Consider the following 25,003-nt stretch of genomic DNA (forward strand, 5'->3'; position numbering starts at 1 on the left):
GTTCCTCCTCATTAAAGGAAACAGGGGGGGTGGTGGTGGTGGCTAAAAAATAGGGTAACACTGAAGCAGCAGCATGACTCAAATGCCCGAAGTGTAACGGCAGAGCCCTGATAAGCACGGAGGTGAGCTGTGTGAAGAGGGAAGCGGTGTGTTTTAAGCAAGCAGTTCAGTTCTTACCTTCTACTATACTGGATTTGGCAAGGTAGCCTGAAGAGGATTTTAAAGCTCCACTGAACACAAAGAAGCTGGCACCAGTCACTGCAACAACAACAACAACAACAACAGGGGTGATTTAGTGAGGTTTTCATCAGAACGACACCTCACACAGGAATCGGGTATCACAGCTCTGTCACCCAGAGAGGCGATTAATCTAAATCAGGACAAATGCTGCTTAGAATTATGGTGACTTTAATGCACATCACCGCCTTGGATATGGAAGGGCAAATCACCCAGTCGTTTTCTAAACTGGACAAAGGTTTTGTCAGCCTTAACGAATGCTCCCTCTCACTCTCCCCATATACACCTCTAAGTTTCAGGACTACTAATTTAGGGTAACCATGTACATAACCAACTTCTAAATGTTCCCACACAGCTGGCAAAGATTGTGAGCGAGCTGTTTATGGAGCACACTATCACCAACCCACTGGCAAGGCCACAGCTCAAAGCCACCTGATTTACAGTAAAATCCTCTTAAATGACCACTAAGCATCATGAAATTCCTGCAGGAAATCCCTCTTCTTGTCCCATATGTAAAATGAACAGAAGTCAGATAAGACCATCAGTCCTGACTGATATCCCATGCCAGTATACTCACTGGAGTACTGACTGGGGATACTTGCAAAACAGAAGTTGGCCTCTGTCTTGCTTGTTCTTATTTGGCAACTGTATAAATGTCTTTGCCAGAAATTTTCCCCAAAACTACAATATTTTAATTCTCAGCACATCGCTGCTGCAGCCTTTCAGCCTACTTTAACAAAAATAAAGCCTGGAAATGAAGAGGTCTGATTAAAGTGAACATGAGGAGTTTCTTGAAGATGCATTATTACAATGCTGCTGCTGTTGGTTATTCCTATTTACCTTTATCTCATACTAACTCAAATCCTCCTGCCTTCCCATAGCACAGGTCAAGCACAGGCAACCACAACCTCACCTGTAGCCTCCAATAATGCCAAATAGCGCTCATTATTAATGCAGAGATGTTGCCTAAGTCACTTACAGCACCATGACCTCCAGAGCACTGCAGGTCCTGAGCTGTATTGTGCAAGCAGTATTACCATATTTACAAGGAAGCAAGATGTTACGTGCTTTATTTTACGTCTGCTTGATCTATGAAGTCGCTAGAACAACTCTCAGACAAATTCAGAACAGCACCATCGACCAAGAGAAGCACAATGTGGACTGTACACAGGACACAAACTGTACAGCATGCCACCTGACATCTGAGATCATGGATTCTACAAAGGGAATAAAACACCAGAGGGGTAAAGGGCAGACAGAGCAACGTGTTAACTACTTCTGTTGCATGTCTAACTCACAAAGCTGCCTGTTTAGGAACACCAGCAGTCAGAATTATTTTCTCTGAATGTCTTAACAGAAACTCGGTTAAATGCAGGCAAACCCAGTTCTGACCAATTCACAAAGCCACACGCTGGAACGGTTAACACAAACGGCACAGAAGTCATGCAGAGTGCCGGGAGGGAACGTCCTCCTCGTGAACCCATGTTCTCACCCTTCCTCGGCTGATTATGGATGCTGATGGCCTGCGTCTGGTAATTCCCGTCATCGTTCTGAACACACACCAGATGTGAGTCTGCTTTCTCATTGAAGCACGCTCCCCCTGCTAGAACATGCTCGTTGGATTTGTTCATGGCTTTCATCATCTGCAAACAAAAAGGTTTACCATTTCTAACCTGTTTGTCAAGCACTACCATAAATAGGTGATTCTTGGAACATTTTAATTGGACAGAGTGAGCTTCTCAACACTGCTCATCTTCTCAGGTCACATTTTAGCACTCAGAACCACAAACTGCTTTTGAAAAGAGAGTTCAGGTCTTGGACTGTCTAGCTGCTTTAAAGTGCCACCTTTTATGTAATTAAGATAAATTGTTGCAAAAGCTATTATCTCTAGCTCTTTTTAAAAAATAAATTCACAGGAAAAAAGGATTAGAAAAACACTGGGAGGAAATACCTGGCTTGTTTACACAAATACAGTTGCTTATGCCATAAATCATAAATGCTGCCTCTGCAGCTCGGTGCTACTCAGACCTGTGGCATTTAACCCTGGTTCTGCCACGGTGTCTCTGTGCTTCACCTGCAGGAACTGGTGAAATTGGGATCGATGTTCCCAATCAGAAAACTTTTTTAAAAAGATCTGAATCATAGACATCCAGAAATAATTTTAATTCTTTGCAAAGAAGGCCTCCAAAAAGCACCCAAAAATGTTTGTGATGTATCTGCACTTTAGTTCTGCCAATTGTCATCTAACATACACTCAGTTACATGCCTTGACAAAACACTCTTGTAAATCATACAGCTTCTTTCCTTCTCTTCCCCTTCACGGAGGCTCAGACTATGAGATTTTTAATCCAAAAGAAAACTGAGGGTGTCATCTATCTCTGAAATTTGTTTTAAACCCAAAAATTATATGTTTGCTTAAAAGATAAAAAGACAAAATAATTACACACACACACCCCACCCCCAGTAAAAACCCTGATGAGAAGGAAAATGCTGAATTATTTGACATCTCGTAATAGCTCTCATAATCCTACCCTCCGCTTCCTGTAGCTGATAAGCATGCACGCTACACACAACACATTTATCTCTCTCAGTCTAACATAAAACCTTAATTATAGTGTCAGGAACATTAGCCGATGCTCACAATTGACAAATGTGCACAGGTGTAATGTTTGGGGAGGAAACTTAATTAAGATTTTGCATCAGACAACAGTGTATTTCATTATCTAGTTTATCATGTCATGCTCCAGAAACAGGATTTTAGCTCCACAGCAGCCATCTTTATGGAGCCCAGCAGTTGCCTTTAGCATAACAAGAAACAACTGGACATAGCACCTGTGCTTTGTAACATGGCAACTGATTAAAAAATGCCAGTCACCTTTGTGGAGGGCCTAAACAAGCAACTAAGTATGACTGTAAGCTGTAGAAAATTTAAATTATTTTAAAGACAAACGTATGTATTTAACAGAAAAACTATATACTAGTGTTTGTTACTTACTTACTTGTTCCTCTGTGCATGAGGTTTAAAATTAGCTTTTCACTTTCTAGATAGCCTGAGTGTTGCTCTTTCTGATTAAATACTGCTTTACACAAGGAAAAAAAGTAGAAAACTTGTGGTTTAATTCATCTTAATTCAAACTAAACCCATGAAAAATTTCTAGTAATTCAGCCTTTCAACTGGATGGCAAGCAATAATGTTAAATAAATAACACTTCCTCCATTTGAAAAGCCGTATCCTTGCTTCACGCTGGAAAGCGAACCGAAGCAGCTTAGTGCAGCGTCTAACACAGAAGAGGAGCTGACACCCTTGCAAACAGCAGGCCCAGCTAACGCTTATTGAACTGCATCCTGTGTGCCAGCCTGTATTTAATTCATGCAAACTTTACTGACCTTTTTCATGTTCTCACAGCTGCATCAAGAACTAATACACCTTTTAACAGATCCTTTATCTGCTTGCTTCACCGGTTTCATCTTGTTTGAACCTCACTTTGTCATTTTTTTCAATTTCTTTCTTTATTCTCACTGTTACTTTATTCAGATGCTTCTTACAGGGAAATCCTCTCCTGAGGTAAAGCTGTATTTCTGCTCTGGTATTACAAGAAGTTTTACAAATACTATTTTGCCCAGGAGCTTTGCTCTCACCCCCACTTCCCATCTGTTTCAAAACACCAAGTTACACCCCTCCTCTTCAGACAGAACACAAAATCAGTCTCCACTGTTCTCTTTCATTATTGATCAAATACCTTCTCACCCGGCTTTCTCAAGAGCACTAAAACCTAAAGACGCTCACTGATTTTCTCACACCGGAAGTCAAGTATAAAATTTAGATGTTGAGAGAAACTTTACATAAAATAAACAGCAATCCAACAAATACTAATAAATGCTTTGGGTATGCACACACAACATAGATGAGAAAAACTAATGCACTTTTTCCTCCTGGTTTACCTCCAGTGTAATGTTTGTTACCTTATTGGCTCAAGTCAAACCAGTATTACACTTCATACATAAACAGTTAACAAACCTGAAGAAAAACAGTTTAAGAGTTTAATTAATACTAAACTGAATTGTATTCTTCCTGTGGAGCCACCCTCACTCACTTCTAAAAGATGTGTGTGTCATGCGTTTATCATTTGCCTTTGAGGCAGTTTTGCCTAGAGGTAGCGAATAAAATTAAATCCCTTTAGATCCCAGGTCATCCAATCACAAAGAAACTGTACACCGACGTATTTCTTACAAGCATTACCTCATTGTATCTGTTGCTAGGAATTTTGATGCTGGTTTTCCTGACTTCCATATCAACCACTAAGCCTTGGACCACAGGCAGTGTGTACTGGTAATTTCTGAAGTCCTGGTAATTAAAACAAGTTTTTTCAAGTTAGGCATGAGGATCATCATTAACACCGTAGGTTTCATAACTATCCGAGTGACTACTAGTTAGCCCATTAAAATAATTGTAATGATGGACTGAAAAGCAGGGAGGGATGGAGACATCACAGCTTGTAACCTGCATAATTGAAGTACACAAATCAGAAAACATCATTATGACTCAGTCATTTCACCGATTTTCTTACATCAAAATTAATATCCTCCAGTCTTTAATGTCATCACTGTATGTAAGAAAATTTGCTGTGTTCTGTTACATTACTAGAGTTATTACTTTTTCTAGCAGTAAGATTAAATCATGCATCAAAAAGAATTTTCTATATTGAAAATATTAGCAAAGTAGGAAGAGCTAATAACTTCGCTTCAGTTGAAGCACTCTATAATCAGAGCGCTGTGACTGCACACTGATGACCTAGCACTTCTGAGAAAGGAATCGGAGCAACTAACACCCTTGTTTCAAGATCCAAATGCTCTCGGGCGGCCAGGTTTTGGATGCTGATTTGGGTGCCTTGTTACAATTCCCTGTGGTGTTGGAAGCTGACATCCAATATCAGTAACAGCAGGCAAATTCACCCAAATGCCCACTGTTTCCTCTTGTCATCTTCTAAGCCTGCCAGCTACTATCTGCAACAGGAGTACAGCTCTCCCCACACTGATCCATTCATACCGATGGAACACGCATACGCAGTCTCAGCACTTACTGCAAGAAGGTTCATAATCGTGTGTCCCGTCTCTCCAAACAAAGGCTTACGAAATCTGACGCTAAAAAGTGGGCATGGATAAACTAGGATAAAATAAAACAGAAAAGATCAGATTGAAATTTACATACTGAGCTTCTGCAAAAACAAACTCAAACGCAATCTTCTCAGTTGAGCATTGTAAGCAGCCACGAAAGAAGAGACTATAAAGACCACCAGAGTTTGAAAAGCCAAAAGGAAGACGGGTTTAACATTAAAAGCACCTTACACATGTGTCATGGCTCCTTGCCCGCCACACTGGAAATGGTAAGAATTATGTGGAATGCTTACAAGTCCCACACTGCAAGAGTGAACCTACTGATCGGATGCCAATTGCAAGGATAACTTTTCTAAATGTTTTTCTCAGGCTGCTTCTCGGAAATGGCTTCTTTTTTTATGACCATCCTGCTGCTCTCCACTATAGCATCCCAAGCCTTTAGCTTCTGTGGCTGCTAATTTCATTCTGCTAATTTCAAATTAATTGACTGTGGCTGCACATTCAAGTGTGACATTCAAGTGATAATACAGATTATTTCATTTTCTGTTTTCATGATTTCATAAGAATGTGCCAGATTCTCTACAGGACTATGTAAAAAAACAATTAAAAGGACATTTATGGTATGTCAGCAATGCAAAATATCTGCATTCCTTGGCTGACTTAGCCGTACTTGTAAAACATCTATGATGCAATTCAAAGTGTAGTGTATGGATCTGGCTGCATGACATTATGTTGCAGCAGAAGCTGTAACAGTGCTTGAAACATGACTCATGCGGTAACGTGCAATGCCAAGGTTGTCTACACGCATGTTTGAAGGAAGGTTCCTCAACTATCCTCAGGCAAACACTCTGCCCCATTTCCCAAAATGCCGCACATCTTGACAGTTCCCAGTGTAGTCAGGAGGGGCTGCAAAATGCTCAGCAGGTTTGAACAACATCACCAGGATTTCCTGATAAGCTCCAGCTTCTGCATACTGATGTGATATCTGGAAAGCATCACAGCTCCTACACACCACACACCCCCATACAGCCGCCCAGCTCGTGCACGGTGCCCCGAGGCACCAGGAAGTGCTGAATTTCCTGTCTGCCACCCTGGCTACATACAGCAGCTACATCCCAGATGCACTGAATTCCCTGAGCTTGAGCTGTACGGCTGATCGGCAGATGCTCAGCAGACGTTTCCTGAACATCTAGCAACCCGAGTGACTCCAGCATCTGATCTGCTGCTCATCCAGCAGTACTGGACAAATTGCCAAAATCTGACAACTCCACCGGAAAAGAGGATGGAGCCAAGGAAACCTGGGACACAAATGCAGCCCCTTCCAAGAGAGGCCTGAAGAAATGACCTGCAGTCACAACTGTCACAGCACAAGTGAATATGCCTAAATCCAGACCACAGCTTCAGGAATGATTCAAACCCCATCTTCCCAACATACTCAGAGCAGGTACTTCTGTTTGTGAATATCAAAACATTTGTTTCTGTGCTCAGAAACAGATGCCACATCCAAAATACGAGCATCTATTTTTGTTTTTCTAAATGTTGATGGGAATAAATGCACTACTTAAAAATCTCATGGAGACACACGAAAACTTGCACACCTTTTAACACCTTGTTTCTTTGGATAAGTTTAACCTCATGTCCTCCCTTATCCTCAGAAGGCAAATTTTGAAAATTTTCTTTTTTCTCTCAGGTAACAAAGGTATTTTATGAAAATTTCCCAATGCACCCTAAACATCACAGATTAGATTTACAAATCCCTATGAGGCATATTCTAAAACTTGTTTTGTTAAAAAGTTCTGGAAGACTTTTGGAAAAAAATTAGCAGCAGACAATTTCCATAGTAATGCAGGTTTATGAGATGTGCCAATTAAAACAGCAGATGAGCAAGACACCAATTTTTGGCCTATCACGGTGGACAGACTTCCACTAATCTCTTTGCTTTAGCGATGCCAAATGTCTTTTGAAAGCGATTTTAGTCTAACTTTCTGCTAATTTCATGTGAACTGCTAAGATTTTGTTCAGCTGAAACATTCTCCAGCCTATTTGTTACTAGTTGCAACAGAATTTTTGCAACAAACTGCCACATCAGTTGCCCCTACATGCATAATGTTATTCTCTGGAAAACGAGCGTGGTCTTAAAAACCTAAAAGAAAATATTCTTTTATTTTAGCATCTTAAAGCTTTCCCTTGTCTGATTTAGCTGGTGTAGTTAGGACCTCTTCTGCACATAACTCTCTTTTAGGTCACTAAGTGAACTACAGATGGCTGCTCAGAACTAGATTTGCCTCTACAAAAATCTCCCTGATCAACCAATACAGTTGTAAAAATGCTGTAGGTCATATCACAACCTCAGTACTGCTGTGCTGTTAGCTGGCTGCAATGTGGGTAGGAAACACAATTTTTACTTGCCCGTTTAAGCTTGTGTGGCTTTGACAGGTAATAATGTAGGGCTCTGTGTGTGTGTGCTCTAAACCAGAACATATTCTCCTGCAGAAATAATCACAGCTAAAAGAATGCACGTTACTTACGTCTGTATTCAGCTCCGAGTCTCAGCATCAGCCGGATGGGGAACACTTTAGCCCAGGGAGTCTCCCATTTCTGAATGAGGATGCCAAACAAGTATGGTGGAGTTGGGAGCACCAGGTCTTGCAGGGACTGATACGTAGCTGCAACGTACAAGAACCCTCCATGTTCTTTGCTTCCAAGGAAGCTCTGGCTGAAAAAGGAGTGTCCCAGGTTGCCAACAATGTTACCTATGAACAAAAATGCTCGTTACTTCACTGGATTGAGATTTATACCAAGAATTTTAAAAGTTTTTCAGAAGGAAAAAAGAACAACCATATTAAACTCGCTTTGCTTCCTGAAGCATTGGTGTCTATTAATCACACAAGAAACAATGCTTTGCTGCACACAGGGGCTCAGGTTACCTCCTGTGCAAAAGCAAGGTAATATGTTACAGGGTAACTGCTGTAGACTAGAGCCACCAAAGCCACGGTTATCTCTGGCTGATCCACCTTTGGCGACACATACTCAGTGACTATCCCTGGTAGAAGTCAGTTTTGTAAGAACACGCACGCATACCTTCATTTCTGTACCTGACTGACTGAGCCATGCCTGCAAGAGTGTTACCAGGATAATACGTACAACCAAAGACCTACCACCTCTCCCAGGGGAGCAGGGAGAGCGACTAGCCTCAATCATTTCTGTGATCTGCCTGTTTTGTGAAGATCTGCCTGTTTCAAGTAGCAGAGACAGCGTAATGGAGGGGATGATGCATCCCAGGGATAGCCAGGGAAGAGGAAAGATAGCTCAGGCCAGCGTTGCTGCTACGTGGTACCTGCAACCTCCCCCTACCACTACAAAAGCACCCAAAGAAAGGCTGTTTTCAGTGTCTCCCAGATTTTCAAGGGGGTTCCACTGCAGAAGCTGCTGTCGACTGAACTAAACTTACAGATCCAACTGCGACTAAAGGAGGGATGTGCACCTGGTCAAACAATTAATGCCCACTGGTTGTCCCTCCATTTGGGCAAACCACTGGGGTGCCTGCTCAGACCCATATTGAAGATCTGAGTAATTTTAAGAATTATACAAAAGAGTGTTTATTTAATTAGTATACTTCATGTAAAATGTAACCGAGAGACACACAAGGGAGAGCCATCACTAATTTTTACTCAGTTCTACTCTTTGATGCTCTTAATTTCCAAAAATGTTTACACTGGAATGGCTGAATGAATCTGAATGTTGATTAGATTATTATAGCATCCAACACAGTACTTAATATTAAAGCAAAGAACCATGATGTGGTTTTATCATTATTTCTTTTATCAAATGACAACAGCAGCATGCAAATAGCGTACAGAATAGATGATCACAATTCTCCATAGGAAGATGTGAATATTAATAGTGCTGATTTGCTCTCAAAGAAAACCACCAGTAATTTCAGAGAGCGCAGTGTGGTTGATCACACTGCTCATGAGGAACCACGGGGGTTCAAGGTACTCATGCAGACCTCCTGGGCTTCTGCAGTAATCCCAGGCCTTCCCACCTGCAGACAGAGACTGCTAAGTAGGAGTTTTTCCTCTTTCTCCACCGTCTCAGAATGGAGTGTTTATATTTGAACTGAAGGCAGGGATGTGCATGTTGGAGACATGCACATCAACTGCACAGCAGCTGCAGGGGTTTTCCCTTTTACACACAGGAGACACACACGGACACACAAACATGGGGTTTTAAGTAAGTAAAAACACAAGTCACAGAAGTGCAACTTTGACATCCTCAGTAATACAAGTATGATCTTCAAGTTCAGCCTTGTCTATTTTTATACTGCAAAACAGCCTAAAAATTGCGCGTAAGCATTTAAAAATGCAAGAAAAATACATACAGCAGGTATAGTTTTGGCCAGCAAAGAAAAAGTTAACCAACGAGTCCTTTCAAGTCTGTCAGTTACTCTATGAAAGCCCCCAGTCACACCAGCTCTCCGTAAAACCAGCACCATCGTGAGAGTAACACAGCTATTCCTGCCCCCACTCTGGAGATGTGGCCATACTTTGTGTCCCTCCAGACCACCTTGGCACAACCATCACCACCTACTGCTTGCTGCCTTCACATGACCTTTGGATCTCCAGCTTGAAACACAGCTACTGGCAGGTCTATAAACAAACGGCTCCTTTTATACTCCAAGTTCAGGGGTTTCCTTGCTATTCAAATTTGTGAGCACCTTAGATTTATTTTTTTTTTCTGTACCCATAAGGTGCTGGCACAAACCAAGTTCAAGTTCTGTGTTAAAAAGCATCAGGCTTCGACAGCCCAGGCACCCCATGGCTGGGTGCGGTCCATTCATAGCTGGCCGCTACCCTGCGAAGCTGATTTGTAATTTTACAGATACACACAAGCCAAAGCTGACACCATCACCCCAATCAAATTCCAGAACTCCCACAGTGGCTACAATTTATGCAATGCTTAGCTGAGCGTACTTGATGAAAAGTAGCTACTGGTCAAACTGAAGGACTAACATGATTAATAGAGCCACATCAAATGTTGTCAGCTGCTGAGAATCATTGATCCTGCCCACGTGCAAACACGTTTCTCTGTCAGCCTGTGCTGTAACACTATTGCCGGCTCAGTGCATACACTGCTAATGCACCAACTCAGGGGTCTTGCTAGTGACTGCAAACCTATGTATCAATTGGTGTTCATGAGAAAGATTTCCACTTATGTAAAATAGCTGCTGCCACCTTTCTATCTCAACTCCATTCATTTGCTTTTGCAATTCCCACCTACCCTCCCTAGTCTCCTCTTCTTCATCTACACTTCCTTTCTCCCCTCCCATCTGTTCTTACCCAAACAGGCCCGACAGCAAATTTACTTGGTGAGGTTCTCTGTTCCAGAGACATGACCATAATAATCCTTTCTAACCTTCAAATGTATGAAGCATGTGAACTGCTAAACTGAATTAAATTCTGCACCCTTTTCTGAAGTATTTTCTGTGTGAAAGAGGCTAGCAAAGTGAAGCTGTACAATACTGTACCGTTCTGAGACGTGTGGTACTGCCCACTGGGATGACAAAGCAATCAGACATTTCCACTTGTGACTGTTGCCAAGCGCTGCAGCAGAAGGGGACGACTACTTATTTTTTCCGTTTCGGGAGATGGAGCTTCAAGACTCACACACTTGGGATGCCTTAACAAGAATTTTTTCAGCCAACGGAAACATGAAAAAAAACAACCTCAGAGTGGAATCTGCAACTCAGCTCTTCAGCACTTTGCTACCATAAACCACAGCATTATAAATCACTCCTCCTGACACAAGAGCTCACACAGTGCAAGCTCCAATAGGTTACCACTGTTAAGAGGACAGACTAGGGGGATTAGGTAGTTGTGCCGCAATTCATTATTTATAAGAGCATGCAAGAGCCTGCTATGTGGAAAGCATGAGGAGAATCAAGCATGTGTTTTCCTGCACTCCTCTCCAGTGCCTTTTTCAACCAGCAAACAGAAGTTAAAAAGCCTCTCTGGGCTTTGGGCTTGTCCCACAAACATTTCTGCACTGATCAGGGGTTGTTAGCACCTCCTGCCACATCTTTGAAGGTTCCAAGCCAAGGCCCCACTCATAAGTTGCTATTACCAGCGTGACATAGTCAAACCCAACCCACTGCACCATTACACATTTTAAGCATAGAACTGTGTTTCAGAAGCCTATAGAGAAAGTTTAGCTGTCAGAAAAACCTTCCAAAGAAAGCATGTAATGTAATTTACAAAATATCACAGCTTTCTTTTTAAAGAGGTAGTCTCACAGCGAACAAAAAGGTGCCTTTCCTTATACTAATTTCCCGCACTTGCCATCAGACAATTGACATTATTTAGGAAGTGCCTTAAGTGTGCATGATGCATCTAAAGCAGCTCTGCAGGAGGTCAATACTTATTTTCTTCTCAATTATGCTGGCTTACCCTTGACTTTAAATCCTAAACAGCTCTATAAAGCCCTTTAAAAAAAATCCTTTTATCCACTGATGTGAATTTCTCTTCAGTCATGATCCATGCTGTTTTGAATTCTTCACTTAAGTATCTTCCTCTGATGAACAACGTACTTTGTGTATCAGTTTGGTAATCTGTTCTGGACTTAAATAAAATAGTTCATACCAGGAAAAGTAAAGATTCCTACATTTGTTTATTGCCCTCAATATGTGGCAAAGCCAGCTAGGTGCTTTTGCCAAAACCAGTGAGGATAAATTCCTAATTTTATGCTTCTTATCTTTTGGTTAATCCCAGGGCAAGAAGCTGGTATTAGCACCCAGTCTCAGGGAAGGCATACATACGTGGCTTGGGGAAGGTAGCTGCATCTGCCCAGCCTCATTCCACTGCCATCGCTAATAACCAAGAACTGCCAAGTACCCAACCCCATGCCAGCATCCTGAAAACCCAAGCATTTCGGTTCTGTTGCAAGAGATGCAAAGCAATATTCAGCTGGGAGCAATCTTGCCAGATGGATTTTCTTCAAGAGCAAATGAGCACACAGTCTTCAGAAAAGCAATACAAACCCAGTCACTACCACACCAAGAGCCACAAAGAGCCACAGAAGAGACAAGAACATTAATATAACATGATGGCACAACACATCTGTAGAGATGCCAACACTGAGAAAAAAACATATGAAACTCAACATTCAAAATTCTGACCATACTCAGCATTTTTTTACTGAAACACACCAGCAAGTAATCTGGAAAGAACTTATTCATATTGGCAAGGGGCATAACACTTCACTTACTGTCACTGTGAGTGTAGCAGTTACCAGCACCCAAAACTTCCCCAGACTAGTCTGTGGCAGTCTTCCAAACGATCACTCTAACATCTTATAGGATGTTTGATTTTGTACCCATCGTACCACCTTACAGTTGCAGAGGTGTATTATTCACCTAGTTAACCTGTTCTTTGTTCAAAGCATCTACATGGGCTTCTTCATAGATCTACTCTGTATTAGCTACCACCTTATTTAACTAAAACCAGGCTGGGTAAGAAATACACAAAACAGACTGGGATAAATCCACCCTCACCCAGAATATCTCCAAAACCAGGGTGATCACAAAGCCATTTCAAGCTGTTGCCAGATTTGCATTTTCCCTGCAAAAGTAACAGTAGCATTTATTGTGTTCCACCAAAAAGTTGATGCACTAGGGCATATCTGGCAGCTCTGTATTAACACATTCAACTGCTTCAAAATACCCATTCAGACAGAAGTTCCCATTTTTCCATTCACTAGACCTCCTGCCAGGCTTGTAGCCAACAGACAAGGATAATCATGGGATTACTACTACAAGAGTACAACTACTAAAACCACAACAGAAATCATTAGCTTCCAATTTCAAAACAAGAAAAGCAGCGCAGCAGGGAGCTTGATGACGGGAGGGCCAGAGGAAAAATACAGTGATGGAAACTGAACAGCAATTAATACTTGCTTTAATTAACAACTTTACAATTTATTATAACTCACATGCATACAACCTTATAGTGAAAAATGCCATTTTTCCTTCAAAATCTCTCCACTGTTTCACAATTATCAAGCCCTAACACCAGACTAGCTTGAGGACCTCCTGCAACAAAACTAACGAAGGTTCGGGGCAGTGCTGTACCAGACTGACAGCTATGCTGAAATGGGACATGAATCTGAAGGACAAACTGCAAAGCCTTGAGTGTACGGACTAAGTGCTCCTACCTGCAAGCCTGAGGCCTCGGCTCTGCTGTCACGCCTTGCACGTGCTAGAACCACACTCTGCAAATGGCTGACAGCAATACCTAGCGCTGAGGGCAGGACTCATCTCCAAGAAATAAGTTAGTCTGAAGAAAGCAGAACCATCTGGGAAGAGGTACAAGTACATACAAGTTTGTGTTTCTAGGCTTGAATGCAGAATTCAAACTTAAGCAAGAAAAGCTAGCAAATAAATGTGACTCACGAAAAAATAATTTTCTGTAGATATGGGCTTTAATTAAATAAACAAAAGGGGAATGCTGCGTTTTTCAGCTGAAAACAAAACCAAGAAACCTGAAATTACTCCAAAGCAAAATCAACAACACTAACAGTAATTCTTGTTTCCATTCCAATAAAAAATACTATATGTGTCTTTTTATTTTATGACTGTTTTTAGGAAAACATTTACTAAAGGAGATAAATAAAAACATCCACAGAGTTATTTCAGTTTCCTGATGGCAAAATACATTTAAAACAACATTTTATATAATGAAAAATAAAACTGTTAAGCAGGGTTTTAAATAGTCTCTAACTTCCAATGCGAATTCTCGTTTACTCTCAATGTCTATCACCTAATCACCAGGAGAGGTGCAGTACCTCTGAAATGAACAACTTGGGAAGCATGGCTCCATCTACAACAGCATGCAAACTGCTAACACTCCCAAGGGATTAGAACCACCAAACTGAAACCCCTACAGCATCATATCCTGTCTCTCTGGCTGAATAACATTTAAAACAGCCAGAGTTGCAAACATGCTAATATGTACTTCTCCCTCTCAAACACGCATGACTAGGAAAGAAAAAAGAATGGATACTGAGAAACGGCATTACAAAATGCTATGGGAATTTAACAAGGTGCTACGGTCTACAAAAACTTCAGTGTGGTTTGGTACTACATAGCAACTCAAGGTGTCTATCTACTTCTACTACACGTCTGATACACAACACAGAGCAAATCCTACCAAAAGAACATTACACAGTTGAATTCTTAAACAATGTGTCCTGGTTTTGGCTGGGATAGAGTTAATTTTCTTCCTAGTAGCTGGTACAATGCTGTGTTTTTGATTTAGTATGAGAATAATGTTGATAACATACTGATGTTGTTCATTACTGCTAAGCAGTGTTTATACTAAGTCAAGGACTTTTCAGCTTCTCATGCCCTGACAGTGAGAGGGCTGGAGGGGCCACAGCTGACCCCAACTGGCCGAAGGGATATTCCAGATCATAGAACACCATGCTCAGTATATAAACTGGGGGGGAACTGGCTGGGAGCCGCCAATCACTATTCAGGGGCTGGCTGGGCATCGGTCAGCAGGTGGTGAGCAACTGTGCATCACTTGGGGTTTTTTCCCTTGGTTTTATTCCTCTCTCTCTCTCTCCTCTCTCTCCCTCTCCTCCTTATTACAATTATTATTGTTGTTGCTGTTATTATTTAATTTTTTTAACTTTATTTCAATTATCTCAAACCATGGGTTTTAATTTTTTCTCATTCTGCTCATCCCACCAGGGTGGGGCAGGGAGTGAGCAAGTGGCTGCGTGGTACTTAGTTGCTGGCTGGGGTTAAACCACGACACAGTGAAATTCGGTTTCTGATTAAGAATTGTATGATAGTAAGCAGCTCTTTGCACCAGTGCAATTGTAGGATATCAAATTACTACCACTAGAGCACTAAAAAAAGAATTCCAAATACATTATGTAGGAGTTATAAATTATGCATTTCTGTAGTGTAATTATACAGAACTTCATCGCAATATACACACCAAGCTGGATTTATATGTGCAATATACATAGATATACACACACATGCAATTTTTCATATCTCTCTCTCTGAATAACATCATAATTAGAAGATAAAGCATTGCAAATGAAGTGAGATTCGGAAAGGTATTTGTTTGCAGTGCACATGAGATCCATTATGACATGGGATAATAGTGCATTTTGAACCTGGCAACCTCTCTGAACAAGCTGACCTTTGTTGTATCAAGACATTTTAGGAAATGAAGATCTTTTTCATTATTTTATTAGCGTTGGATTCAGTCACTCCAAAGGCATTACAAATGATATGCAGAACCCTTTGTAAATGTATTTTCAGCACATAACTTTAATGTGATCCAATTTCACCTCTGGAAAACTAGCTTTATTTCCTAATCAGTGGAACCAAATACTTGCATTTTTCCTTACGCAATAATTTTTGAATTCTAAGGTCCAACAATAGCTAAAAGTGGAAGCCCATTTAACTTCGCAAACGTAAAATGTGTAAAGGTTTACATAATACAATGTTGCAATTGAGATACTAAAATTCAAAATTCAGGGATAATTCCTGCAATGCCCTGCAATTCGTTCCAGACACACATATACATACATATTTGTATTACTTTTGAATCTAAATACTATCTCCGTAATGTGGCAATAGACACATACATTGTGGAAATCAAATTTCTGAACTACCTGGTTTGGGGATATCTAACATACTATCCCACAAGGATTCTCAAAGTTTTCTTTCTGCATCTTTAAAAAAGCTACCCTGACTTCAAGCCGGGAAAAAAAAATATTATTAGCAGCAATGTCATTAGCGTACTCATGAGCCCTGCTGAGCATCCTACTACACTTACTGCTAAATGAAGTAACTAATTTCAGATACATTAGCCGTATTCAAACTCCTACCCCAGTGCCTAACAGAAGCAGCCAGAGCAGACATTCAGCAAAGGCTGAGTCCTCCTGCTCCACTGCTGTACATGTCTGTTTATAGCCCAAACTTCTTTGTTCTGCTGGCATCCAGAGGAAGGCTGGAAGATCTCTGGAGCAGCTCCCCAGGTTACCAGCACCTCATTAATACTTCTATTTGGTGAGAAGAATATAACACTGGATATGAATAACCAGTAAGAACTCAGCCCCCTATCAGCTTTGATGCTTATTCTCTTTTTATATTCTTTAATACAAAAACAGCCTTTTGCCAAATGACAAAAATCTGCGTATCTGACCCAGTACGATTATCTGTTCAAACCATTTTTAACAGAGAGCATTCCTACCTGCTAAGGCATCCCGGTAAAGTTGCACAAAATGGTTAAAGATATCCTTAGGCAAACATTTCTCATCAGGCAAACACTGCAAGAGAATGACTATCTCCGACTGCCCCACTGCATGCATGCCTTTTGTAGTGAAGCACCAGCACTTCCTGTTCACATCTGCAGAGAGGAAAACATGTATCAGAACAGAAGATCAGATTGCCATAAAATATGCCTAAATTTCACTATAGGAAGATAACTCTTTCAAGAATCAGTTTTACAGCATGCTTCGTTGTGATATCTGTCCCACAGACAAATTAGGTTCTATATCTGTTACTTCACAAGCAAGCACATCCAAAACAAAAGAAGCTCAATAATTCCCAGTTTACAGCTAAGGAAAAGCAAGAGCATTAGAGCTCCCAGTCAGATCTTGGGATTAACACCACAAAGCAGACTTTTAGCAGTTTCTGTATCCAAATTAAAGGACAGGATTTAAATGGGAATGAAGGAACCTGGGAAAAGGCCAGGCTGTTGGCTGTGTATATCATGATCCTGACAGCTAAACCAGTTTTAGACAGTAATATGTCTCTCTTAAGATCGATAGCTGGATGTCAGATGTTTTCAGAAGACGTTCTGTTGCACATGAAAGTTAGTGATGAGACGTGCTCTAAGCTTCACAATTAATTTGCTGAGAATACCAAGTTATCAAAACAAAATCTTTCATCTAATATGTATATATATATGCATACTGATGACATTTTTATATCTAAAAAATTGTACTGCTATCTAACCAGATGCTGAACTGTTTATAAACAACATCTTAATTTATTGTATGAACTTTTCATAGAACCAAAACAATTTACTGCAAAACTCTCCTCAGTTTCTCAAATGTTTTCTTAGCCAGCAGAGATCACCTGAGGTACTACCATGAGAAGCCATCTGCACACCTCCCCATTCATTCCTCCCTTCCTCAGCATGTGTACACACACACACAGTATAGAAAATGATACAAGAGGGGCAGAGTGGAAAGGAACGTGTGAATTACTATGGGATCCTATCTGCTTTTCCAGAATGGGATGACAGGGAAATGAGTTAAGCAACCAAAGCAAGAATAAGTGATAAAATACTTTGCCCTACCAAGTTGGACAGGAGACACTGATCTCCAGTCCTGAGACTGGAGGCTCTACCAGTCTAGTTTGTATTTTCTACACAAAATCATCTGTATCGATGTCTAAACCATTGGAAAAGAGCCTTTTGTAATTTAACTTGATATGACTAAGTACAAAGTTTTCAATACACGTGCATTTTCAGAGACTATCCCACCAAATAAAAACGCTGCTGTTCTTACTAATAATATATATAACATTTTCCCTCTCATATCCCAAGCCTTATTTAATAATAAAAACTTACAATTTACTATTTTTACCATGGACAGCAAATTAGCATTTAAAACAAATACAAGAGGGTCAGGGCCACCATCCTCCAGCTGCTGCATGACAGAGATCTGAGAAGGTCTCTCTTCTACAGCATAGTCTACAAAAGAAACAAGTAAACACACGATGAGGTGCTTAACTTACTGGTACAGCACTCTACATTATAATCTGATAACCCCAATTCTGATGCTTTTTGCTTTTTTGACCTTTAAGAAAAAACTTATTTAAGTATCACTGGTTTGATTGATTGTTTCCTAGGCTGGTATTTTCAAACTTCAATAGCGTTTATGTGCATAACTGCGGTATAGCCTTTAGAAAAGTGCAGCTTATTTCATAAATCAGCTTTTTTTCAGTATCAACTGGAGGAGAAAATAGAAATCCAATTGAGAAATGTGTCAACTGAAATCCCAAATGACAAAGAAGTTAACGATTGTTCTTTGTATCACAGTAAAGGAAAAGAGCACTGGTCCTGGATTACAAACCTCAACACCTGGTCTATCTTTATGTCACATAACTTACATTTTGTGTGCATTAGCTACCAGAAGATAACAAAGAGGGTAACACTATGTAAAGCAACATTTTTAAACAAACACAGAAGGTCTAAATCCAGCGCAAAATGGATCCCAACGTGAAACTTCAAAAGCATCTGTAGTGTCCCTCTATGATTAGATTCAGATGACTAGCAAATCAAAATTTTTCATCCATGTGATTATAACCTACACTGCATTTAAACTTTAACAAAAAACAGTTACACTGATGAAAACAGATTTTGAAAGAAATCTATTACCTTTCCAGTTAAAATCAGTCTAGAAAGAAAGGTAATTTTGCTTTCTAACGTGTAAAATGTTTTTGGAATCTTTTTAAATAGAATTAGAATATCAGAAGTAAAATGCTGCAAAGAAAATTCAGTGTGTGACAGCATACATATGAAACAACATCAACTTAGCACACAAAACAATTTATGTGAGGTTATCTATATCGAAGCTGAAAAAGTATACTGTTGTTTCACTCCTTTTTTGTGAAGGAGACTGAATAATCAGGCACCCGTATGAACAGCTAACACAGGATGGAACAGACTTGTTTTGAAATTAAACGCTGCTCACATTTTGGTTTTGACGCTATCCTGCAATAAAACGTTACTTCCAGCTTAACATCAGAAATGCACTGTACCAGCAAAACCTTTAATAGGAATTAAAAAAAAAAAATCAAAGATGAAAACATACATTAATCCCAGGAACATATTAAAGGTTGTAACGAATCAGACTGTGGAAAGCAATTGTCAGATAAACAAATATATACATTTTTTTAATCTTTTACAAATTAGTTTTTAATTTTCTGAATCCTTCTCCATTTGGATACTCTGGAAGGGGACATCACAATTACTAAAAGCTTCATGGTGGGCCACGATGTGCAATAGTGCTGTTGAATGCAGTGCTTGGGGATGCCTCAGACAGAGCGGATGTTCCAAGAGAATTTCAGAGAAGGGAAGCATGAATATTCATAAGGCTAATTAAAATGTATCTCTGTGTCAAACATTCCCCACAGTCCGATTAGTGAAGAAATTAGCACATATTTCTGGACTGAAGTTAATTTTCTTTTTGCTTCGTGTTTCACTTCTTATAGTAATTTCATTGCAAGATGGGGTCCTTCCTGGATGCTAATAAGGATCAATGGTGCAAATGAGTGTCACAACAGTTAGCCACGAGTACTTACTGTGAATTTCTTCAAACACTCAGCATATTGCCAGCATCTTATTTTTAAAGTATACACAGTAACTATTAGGTTAATTGTAACTGGTAAGCAAAGAAGCTAGCTGCCAAATTATACCCTCACCTCCTTTTACTCCGGTGGAGATGAGAATTGGAGGAAGACCATCTTCAGGAATTAGATTCATTGCACTGCCAACAGGACTGCCAACCTGAGTTATATTTCCCGAGAATACAGAAGCATTATCAGTCTACAAGAAGAAAACAACAAGAAAGGACAACATTACAAAAGTAATAATGATAAAAATACAAGAACTCACTGACTATATTACTACATGTAGGTGAAGGAGCCTGCGTCTGCTGGAGAACTAGAAGTACCAAGTAATTTGGCTCTTTAACAACAGATGATCATGTGACAACTCCTGTAGATGAACTACTACTAAAAAGTCTGCTTAGACAGAGACTGCACCTCCCTTCTTTAGCACCACACATACCCATTTCTTTACAAAATCTAAATCTACCTATGCCCATCTGAACTTTTTGCAAAGTCTCAATTCCACTCGCATGGAGAACGGTGGATTTAACATTGTTAGATTCTGTCTGCGCCTTCCTGCATACCTCATTTTATGAGAAGTGTCAAGCAAAGTATTTTTATGCTTCATGCTATGACACTCTTTCAAACTCTTTACTGACCACCACTCAGCTTTTTTAAAACATGCATTACACAAATATCCTTCATACACAGGCTCTAAAGCCAAACACTTGGAAGCCCCCTAGCACACAGACTTCAAACATTGCTTAGTGCTCTGCCTCATAATAGTTGATTTCAGTTCAAAATACATGGTTGTTTCAGCATTCTGCAAACATTAAAATAAATGAGGACACTTGCCACACAACATACTAAGACGAGCCTCAACTGATTTCATGGATCAGTCTTACTGATACCTCCATTGAAGCTAATATACAACTCATGACCAAAGCAAAGATGGTATTTTGAGCAGTGATAACACTTGCTTACTTCTGCTGATGAAGTGTTGTTGGTCACGGGCTTTGATGGATCATGTGACACTGCTAAGGTTCCTGTAGAAGTTGTTCCAGCCACTGTCAGTTTTGTTGCATCGGCAACTTCTCCATTGGGTAATATCCCATCAGCAAACCAAACACGCCTTTGTTCTCTAGGTTGAGCCACTAGAGAGAACATTTTACAAAATAGGATTTAAGATCTCACAGCAACATCGACTGGAAAATTTGAGTACACAAAAGCAAAATGAAAAAAAAAATAGAGCAAAACATGGACGGGAAGAGACTTAAGACATCATCTAGTGCATTTCCTAAGGCAGCATCATGTCTAAACATATCTGCTGAGAATAGTTTACTTGTTCTTAAAATGCTGATGTCCCTACTGAGGGGAGAAATATCACAATTGGCATTAGCTAGAGTATTTGGAATAGATGAAGTGCAGATATTACTTCCAAATTCCTACTACAGGTAAACTTAAAGAAAAAAGAAGTACTCTTACCTTCTGCTCCAGGATGCTTTAGAACCCCCACAGGTACCATGACAGTGGGAGGCGGAGAGCTCAGGGCGCCCGAGGCCTGAGCCTGCTGCAAAGGAGGGATAGTAGAACAGTATTCAGCGGGATTGTTAGGGTTAGGACTCTGGCTTGAGGCACTCATCATGTTCTCCCAGGCTTGAGCTAAAGCAAACAAAGAACAAGAAACATGAACACAGAGGAAGGTATCGAACAGTCCAGAATACTGTGTTAAGTTCTCAGCTACAGTAGGTATGGACCCTGCCACCTTCCGAAGACCATCTCTCTTCCTTTATTTAAAAGCCCAGGAGACTGCAATTAAGCAAGAAAGTCCATAGCAGGAAACTAAACAGCACTGGTTCTGTGCAATAAAAATATCAGTTTGTACAGAAATATTTTCTGAAAATTACAACAGTACACTTGGACCAGAATGATGCTTAGTTCCTCATGCTTCATTTTGTTTCATCTTCTAATATTTAACTGGTAAAACTCAATTCTTATATCCATGTACATTTATGACACTGTATGAACAGACGAACGTTCCTATTACAAGTTTTACAATCCACAGGACACTTGAACAGATTCATCTTTTGTATATGAGAAAAAGCACCTTGCCTTTGCTTATATCCAGGGCAGACCAGTACAGATCAACAACTTATATCCTTAACTATTAAAAAAAACCCTAATACTATTAACTCTGAAGGCATGACTTGAGCCTTAATTCAATTGCTCAAACAACCACACATATAATGTCTTTGTCAACAACATCCATCACAGGGAAATCTCTCCTCCGGCTAGTGAAACAGACTGCATCCCTAAAGTACTACTACTTTTTCATCTCTAAGGAAGGCTTGTAGCTATGAAAGGTACCAGAAAATTCATATGTATGCTTGCACCTTCAACAATATTAGTATGTTACAAATGAATGCACTCCTCTAGTCAAGCATAAATATCATGTCACCTAAGCTCTCAGAGCAGCTATAAAGCCTAAATAAATCATGCATATCTTTGGGTTTCTTTGGCTATGAATTGTCAGAAAACCAAAGCAAAAAAATAACAAGACCAAAAGAACTCAAACAGAACACAGCCGAACATAAACCCCTCTGCTTCCTCGCATCAACCTGTAAAACCAATAGAGTAAAATGCCTGCCAATGAAAAAAGTATTGACATTTCCATTTGAGAAGATTAATTAAATTGAAGTATTTTTAACAGCAACTCTGTATTCCTTTAGAGTATAGGTCCTGAAAGATGGAAGTGTGAAAAACACGCAAAGAAAAGTTACATCTCTAGGATCCCTTTATTAGAAAAGTCTTAGCATGGTAAAAGAACATTTTTAAAGCCTTCTCTAAATCAAGCGAAGTGCCAACTCAGCATACCTACCAATTGAAAATACAGTAAAAATAGCGTTGGAAACTTATTAAACACATAGCCTGACCATGGAAAAGTGCCAGAAAACATACAACCCTCCCCCCACACCCCAATGAAACAAACCAGAGAGCAAGCAAGCAAATGAAGTAAGTGCAATTCCTACCCCTGGTTCCAAGATGGTACAAAGATTAATGCTTAACCTGCTGCACTGAGTGGAAAAAACCCCAAATCTGTACCGACAAAGAAACTGCAAGGATCAGGAGGGATCAGATACGATCGGGCTACAGGTTAACTAACCAGTAACCAAAAGCATCATCACAAAGCACTGCAGCAGGGATAGAAACAGAGAGGTAGCCCAGGGCAAGTACACCTAAGTATGCAGACAGCATTCTCCCTGTAATAAACCAAGCAGCGGTGTCACTGTCCACTGCCATTAATCTGTATCTGTCCTGGCAACAGGACAGAAAGGCTTTTAAAAGGAAATCATTATAATATGATCAATATTATTCTGCCTTTTTACAAGAACGCTTCTGGATTCCACTGAAATATTTTCAGATTCTTCCCTTCCCCCAGATGATAACAAATCCTACTCACCACCGAAAGGAGCCAGCTGTCTTTTGCCAGGTGTATGTGTAACTCCTTGTTCTTGTACACCTTGAAATGTGTGCATTTCTCCATCTCAAAATGTAAGATTTTAGCACCCCTTCAACGTCATCATCAGGACTCTGTTTTCATTTCTAAACATTACAACCTACAATTTCCTGTCACCTTACACATTTGGCCTACAGTAAAGAATCATTAATAATTAAAACCTATCACTGCACACTGATTAATCTTTAATATTTTTGAAACAGAAAAATTATTCCTGTTTAATAACAGAAACTGTCTACTAATTTTGGATGCTCACCTCAAGACTAAGCACTCAGTTACTTTCAACTGAACCTGCATAGTACTGAACTTACCTGGAGAAAAAATAAAGCTATGAGCTTCTAAGTTTAGTTGGATGCTGAACAAATTAACAGATCTTTCTGAAAACAGCAGTCCAAATAATCTACTATACAGTAACATGTAAAGATACCATTAAAATTACCTTATCTGAACACTGACATAAAACAGAATTTTCCTAACTAATTCTTGATTAAAACTACAGCAGCAATCTTTTATCAAGGTCTCCGAAGTGTAACTAAACATTTGCAGCAATGGAGATTCCGTGATAACTGTTCAGTAATTATCAGGGCAGTTAGTTATCCTAACAGTTAAAAGTTTACACTTAGTCTGACTTCTCATTCTACCTACTACATGTTAGAGTGTACTGGTCAAACCTTCCTCTACAATTGAAGTAACTTCTGTGATAAAGTTTCAGTTATCAAGATACATATTTACACCCTGAGATCAAGTCACTTATTCATCTTTCCATTAATAAACCAGAGTGCCAGGAATTTCTCATGATGAGACAGGTTTTCTCATGATTTAAGCACTCGCATGGAACCCCTCTCAACATAATCCAATTTTTCTACCTTCTTAATTCAAGACATAAAAACTGAACATTGAGTCTTTCAGCAACAGCTGCCTCAGTGTCATGGACATAAGTCAACTGGACAGCATAATCACCCAAAGGTAACCGCCAGCACAGGAAGTTCTTGAAATTTCAGAGGCCTCAAGGTGCAGAGGGAAGAATAGTCTGTTTGCCCATATTTATAACACATATCTAAAGTGTTAATACTCTAAGGGGCAAAATACAAAACAGATTCCATGGCCCTTCGGTTAAAACACAGTCTTTCCTTACTCCAAGCAGAGGTAATATAACTTCTCATTTGTTCTACTTGTTAACCTCATAACTACGTGTGACCTCTCTCATATCCCATGTTCACAACAGACTTCTAGTCACAGCGCAATCCTGGGTTTGGCAGACTCCAGCAACATGCCCAAAGCAACAATCCAAACTCAGCTGTCCAGATTTGTGGACAGGTTTTTCGACTAGACCTCCTATTCCAGCATCAAGGAGTTGAGTTAGAAGAGCTGGATTAATTTGTGGATAAATATTACTTTCTTGATTTCCTGTAGTGCATAATCCAGAAGAGGCACAACTGCATTCATGACTCTTCTCTTTGGCACTCCATACAAAAGTGTAACAGGTTATCTACTCAGGCATCAAAGGACAGAGAGGAGGCTCCTGAATTAAAAACAAAACACCCACCAAAAATCACCATTTCTGCAATCCTGGTATGGCACTCACAAATGAAAGCTTTCAAACTCACTGCAAGCTTACCAGTTTTGCCTTTTGTTACTCGTATTTAGTTTAGGAATCCCCACTCTCCACAGGGATTCCACACTGATCTCCCAAGGGCCTTTGCTCTTTTAGAATA

General features: G+C 40.0%; 1 protein-coding gene across 1 annotated transcript in view; it reads right to left on the minus strand.

Annotated features, from left to right (window-relative positions):
- Window positions 1–25,003, minus strand: part of ZFYVE9 (zinc finger FYVE-type containing 9) — a 64,433-nt gene that overhangs the window by 8,139 nt on the left and 31,291 nt on the right. Inside the window, exons 6-15 of the mRNA XM_080406243.1 lie at window positions 21,257–21,433; window positions 20,756–20,925; window positions 19,865–19,988; window positions 18,009–18,131; window positions 16,623–16,778; window positions 7,881–8,105; window positions 5,319–5,401; window positions 4,478–4,582; window positions 1,730–1,880; window positions 178–258 (exon numbers count right to left, since the gene is read on the minus strand). Of these exons, the coding sequence (XP_080262369.1) occupies window positions 178–258; window positions 1,730–1,880; window positions 4,478–4,582; window positions 5,319–5,401; window positions 7,881–8,105; window positions 16,623–16,778; window positions 18,009–18,131; window positions 19,865–19,988; window positions 20,756–20,925; window positions 21,257–21,433 (1,395 nt within the window). The remainder of the gene's footprint in view (window positions 1–177; window positions 259–1,729; window positions 1,881–4,477; window positions 4,583–5,318; window positions 5,402–7,880; window positions 8,106–16,622; window positions 16,779–18,008; window positions 18,132–19,864; window positions 19,989–20,755; window positions 20,926–21,256; window positions 21,434–25,003) is intronic.

This window comes from Falco punctatus (assembly GCF_963210335.1).
Source record: "Falco punctatus genome assembly, chromosome: 11".
Classification (NCBI taxonomy): domain Eukaryota; kingdom Metazoa; phylum Chordata; class Aves; order Falconiformes; family Falconidae; genus Falco; species Falco punctatus.